Here is a 5,318-nt window from a genome sequence, read left to right as displayed (position 1 = left end):
GGAATCTCTTTCAGAAAATGCACGGGATACCAAGAGGTCTGGTCTTCGCCATTTACTACCCAATCCTTGCAGCTATCGGAGTTCCAGGTGAAGTATTGGAATGCGTTCGTCTCCGAATGATTCAATTTTGAGCGATTGGAATTCTCTCGTTTTACCAGCACGGCCCATTTAACAGGACAGATCTCCCAATCAGTAATGTATTGTGAGTTTTCAAACTGGAATGATTTCTCTTGTGCTCTGTAATGGGATTAAGTTGCTATTTTTAACATTATAACACGCTTTCTTTGACCTAATTTCGCGCTGTTCATGTTATCATTCCCCCCTTTTAACATTGTCATCTCAGTCATTTTCTACCACGGTTTCTTCAACTTCCCTCTAATGTGTTGCGTTTAACCGTGTTCTATTTCCCTGGGACAGGTACCGTGTGGTAACAGTATATGGCCCCCCGTCCCTCCCCCACCACCATTTTATAAGTCACAATGTAAACGTGGTTGAATATTGTGCTGTTAGCACTGGGACTGCAGCTCACTCTAGTATATCCCCTGTGTCTGGGCAGTTCCACTCTGTTATAGACAATATTGCAATGGGCAGTCTGCCAAAGAGATCATTGATGCTCTTCAAGCAACATTGAAATTGTTCCTGTGAGTGAGTTCTCACACTTTTAGCACAGTGTATGAGAAGGTATCATGTGTTATTGTTCTAATTGCTGAGGGTGACTTATATTGGAATAATAGTTTATATTGTGCCAAGCTTCCAGAGACTGAATCAATTGATGGTGAGGTTTGAATAAATGAAGCATGCAAGGGACAGCGATAGGCACACAGTCGCTGACAGATGTAGATGCTTTATTTCACCTTGTTCAGGTGTGTTATGACCCTGTTCCCATCGCTGGAACAGAAGGGACTTTCACGTAGAGATAGAGAGACTACCGCTGCACCCCCCAAAGGGAGTGACAGAGATATTTCAATGTTCTTCATGTCCCTTGATGGATGATTGTTTACTTGTCCCTAAGTCAAAGAGCAAAGTATCTGTATCCAGCCTCTAAGTCTCACTGTTTTCGCCTAGCTCTCCATTGCCACACTCACTGTTGTTGACAGTTTTAAGTTGGTGTTTGCTGATTCTTTCTTGTTTTTTTTCTCCCTGTCTCCAGCACCTGATAATCTTCACTAGTTCCTCTATAATGAGTGAAGACTCTGAACTGGTGGCATCTGTCACACCTAATGTACAGGTTCATATTGTAAATATTCTGTGCAGTCATCCCAACAGCACAGTGAAGCAGTGAGGAAGGGCTACTTGTTGGGGGAGGGGTAGTTGGTGATAGAGGGTCTTTCACCAGCTGAGATGCCATCACCTGCCAGTTCCAATGGTTCTAATGAACAACAGAGGTCCCAGTTGATTATCAGGCGAAGAGCATGGGATCCTCAAATGCACATTGCCTGTAATTTCCTCAGTGAAGGCACAGACCTCCCTCTGTCTGAGGATCTTTTCAGAAGTTTGACTGCCAACTTTTCCAACTGAAAATAATTTGGTGGTGAAGCTTTAGATCTCCAATAACATACAACCCTTGTTCTTCTCAGTTTCCATGCTTAAAGCTGGCGTTTTTGCTTTTAACATACTTTAATGTTTTCTGTATTCCTTTGTTGATATAATGGTTTCCTTGTGTACTCGATATTTCAGACTTGCTCGCTGAGCCGGTGTGTTTGATTGTAGATGTTTCGTCACCCTGCCAGGTAACATCATTATCTATACACAAGTGGGATAAACACCAACACTTCACCAGAGGCACACTGATGATGTTACCTAGCAGGATGATGAAGCGTCTGCAATCAAACATACCAGCTTAGCAAGCAAGTCTGCAACCTCATTCACAACCTGAGCTACAAATCTTCTCAAAAACATTAAATTCAATGATTTCTTGTTAGTTTTGATGTATGTTGGGTTTGTCCTTATCTCCTTTAAGTCTTTGTTGGTTTTTATTTCCTCGTTATGACATTGAATTGCCTCAGATGACTGCTTTAAGCTCAGTAAACAATTACCATTAACACAAGCATATATTCTTAGTTGGTATCTTGTTTCAAAACTTCAAATTTCACACATAAGCCTGTAAAATAGATTTTTTTGCTAGAGTCAAACTAGTAACTTGCCTATTTCCCCTTTGCCATTTCTCTCTCTCTCTGTTGTAGCAAACTTGGCAGTGATTGTGATCCTCTCTCGAAGAACATGTGGTCTGTCAAGGTGCATCCTTTTCTACCTGTTGGCCATGGCGGTGACAGATTTACTGATCATGGTCACAGTTGTAATATTAAACCGGATTGTTGGGATTTATTTCCCATTCAGCTTCCTTTCTATGACTTCAATATGCAGCATTCGTGCAGCTTTGAATTTCGCCACCATTGACATTTCCGCCTGGTTAACAGTCGCTTTCACCTTTGATCGTTTTGTGGCCATTTCTTGCCAGAAGCTAAAAATAATGTATTGCACTGTGAGGACAGCAGCATGGGTTACAATATTCATTTCTGCAATAATTGGCGTGAAAAATACTTTTATGTATTTGGTGTATGAACCCATGTACATAGTGAACAATGTAGCCTGGTTCTGTGGTGTAAGAGCAATATTTTATAAGTCACCAGCATGGGCTGCCTATGATTGGATTCGGATCATTTTGACCCCTTGTCTCCCATTTATCCTGATTTTACTGCTCAATGCTCTGACCGTCAGACACATTCTAGCAGCAAATAGGGCCCGCAGGAGACTCCGAATACAGAGCAATGGAGAGAAACAGAGTGACCCAGAGATGGAGAAGCGGAGGACATCCATTGTTTTACTCTTTGCTATCTCGGGCAGCTTCATCCTGTTGTACTTGTTATTTTTTATGACGATTGTCTATGCTCGAATTGCAGACCTCACTTATTCCTCAGGTTATGATTCCAGTAATTCCACTTCATATTTTCTCCAACAAATTGGATATGTGCTTCAGTTACTGAGTTCCTGCATCAATCCATTTATTTACGCTGGGACCCAGAAAAAGTTCAGAGGAGAGTTAAAGAAGGGGATGGAATATCCTGTGAACTTATTTGTTAAAATATTTAAGCTTTGATCATCAGATAATCTGTGATGAACTGTACTTGATATTGTAGAATGACCTCTTCCTGTCCATTTCACAAAGGTAGCCCAGTTGCAAATGTGCACTTGCTTCTAGATCTGAGGCCAGTGTGTGAATGTGAGAAGGTGTGGGGAGTGCCGGACTGCCTCCTAATCCATTTGCAAACTCTTCGCAATTTGTCCTAGTTCTGCTGCATTTTGCTGACTCAAGTCTTGTGAATTCCCACCAGCCACAAAGTGCTGACGGCCAGTATGGAGTTGGAATCAACATGTGGTGACTCAAACATGGGGTGATCGATATTATTGATATATTAATATACAAGTTAGTTGCAAAAGTACACTACTCAGCCCCTGAAACCAACTCTGCCCTTCATTGGCTGATCTGTTGGTTCCCTTGCCTAATGAGAATCTATGTTCCACACCTCCTGGGGGGAGGCAATGGCTTTGTGGTATTATTGGTGGAGTGGTAATCCAGAGACCCAGTTAACATTCTGGGGACCTGTGTTCGAATCCCACCATGGCAGATGGTAGAATTTGAATTCAATAAATATCTGGAGGTAAGAATCTGATGATGACCATGAATCCATTGCTGATTGTCAGGAAAAACCCATCTGGTTCACTCATGTCCTTTAAGGAAGGAATCTGCTGTCCTTACCTGGTCTGGCCTACATGTGACTCCAGACCCACAGCATTAACTGCCCTCAGGGAAATTAGGAATGGGCAATAAATGCTGGCCTAGCCAGCAACACCCTCATCCTGTGAATGAATAAAGGATAAAAAAACCTCTTCATCCAAACCCCCTTCCCTCTGGAGCATGGAGTTCCCAAATTTGTACAACCTCCTGAAGGGAAAAATTGTTCCTCATTTCTGCTATAAAAGGGTGACCCCTGATGTTTGGACAATGCCCCTTGCTTGTACTCACCCTCAAGGGAATATGCCATTTCCATATCCACCTTGTCAAGACTGTTCAGAATCTTACGCAATTCAATCAAATCACCCACATTTTTCAAGTCTCTGGAAATAAGTCCAACCTGTCCAATCTCTCCCAATAAGACATCCCAGTCATTCCAGGGTTCAATCCAGTGAACCTCCTTTGAATCACCTCAAACTCATTTCCATTCTTCCTGAAATAATAGTTCACAACTGCACACAGTATTTGAGATGTGGACCCACAATGCCCTGTATAACTGAAGCACAAGTTCAATTGCTCTCATAATAAAAAAAAAGTAAAGATCCGATTAGCCTTCTTAATTATTTGTTGTACCTGTGAAATGAAATTTTGCAACTCATGCAACTATCACCGGTTTGCCTTACTACACAATGATCAGTGGAAAGACAGGTGGTGAAGATGACACAGAGTCTGTAGAAAGATATAAACAGATTAAGTGGAAGGGCAAAGTTTTTGCAAACAGAATATAATGTAGCAAAATGTGAGCTTATGCACTTTGGCAGGAAGCATAGAGGAGCTAAATGTTATTTAAATGGAGAAACACAGCAGAAAGCTGCAGCATTAAGGGGTTTTGGAGTCTTCGTCCATGAATCACAAAAAGCTAACATACAGGTTCAATAGTAATACGGAAGCAAATGGAATAGATAAAGGGAATAAAGTATAAAAAGAGAAAAGTCTTGCTCAAGTTATATAAGGCACTGGTAATACCACAGTTAGATCATCATGAACAGCTTTGGTACAACCTCCATTTGATGGTGGTGCTGTGAGAGATGGTGGTGATGGTGTCTGAAGGTGATGGTGCATGATGGAGTGAGGTGGAGGGTGATGGAGTGAGGTGGAATTTAGAATTAGAATTAGAATTAGCTTTTTACTGTCACATGTACTAAGTCACATGAGTGTAGTGAAAAGGTTGCAAGCTGCCAGTTATGGCGCTATCTTAGGTATGAATGTACCTAGGTGCAGAATCTTAGTGCAAAGCAGAAAAACAAAGAAAACAAGCCAAGAAGTTAAACATTACAGTCCTTCTTACTAAAGCGTAGGGGAAAAAACAAAGAAACACAGTTAATAGTTCAACATCACAGTCATGGGATCACATTCCTCACAAGGATTGACTTCACCCTTACCACCACCTCGCGCTGCCTGTTCCCACTCTCACCGCCTCAGGGCTGCCTGTTCCCATTCCCACTGCCCTGGGGCTGCCAGTTCCCATTCTCACCCCCTCGGGGCTGCCTGTTCCCGCTCACACCGCCTCGGGGCTGCCTGTTCC

The 5,318-nt window shown here is 42.2% G+C and overlaps 1 protein-coding gene across 1 annotated transcript; it reads left to right on the top strand.

The window, feature by feature from the left end:
- The first annotated feature begins 17 nt into the window (after positions 1-17).
- LOC125484350 (probable G-protein coupled receptor 139) lies at positions 18-3,097 on the top strand. The gene is made up of 2 exons (XM_048602560.1): positions 18-87; positions 2,184-3,097. Exons 1-2 carry the CDS (start codon positions 18-20, stop codon positions 3,095-3,097), a joined length of 984 nt encoding a protein of 327 aa, XP_048458517.1.
- The last annotated feature ends 2,221 nt before the right edge of the window (positions 3,098-5,318 follow it).

Source organism: Rhincodon typus, chromosome 11, assembly GCF_021869965.1.
Source record: "Rhincodon typus isolate 14 chromosome 11, sRhiTyp1.1, whole genome shotgun sequence".
Taxonomy (NCBI): domain Eukaryota; kingdom Metazoa; phylum Chordata; class Chondrichthyes; order Orectolobiformes; family Rhincodontidae; genus Rhincodon; species Rhincodon typus.
Note: the sequence above shows the minus strand (reverse complement) of the source record. Positions and strands in the feature narration are given on the sequence as shown.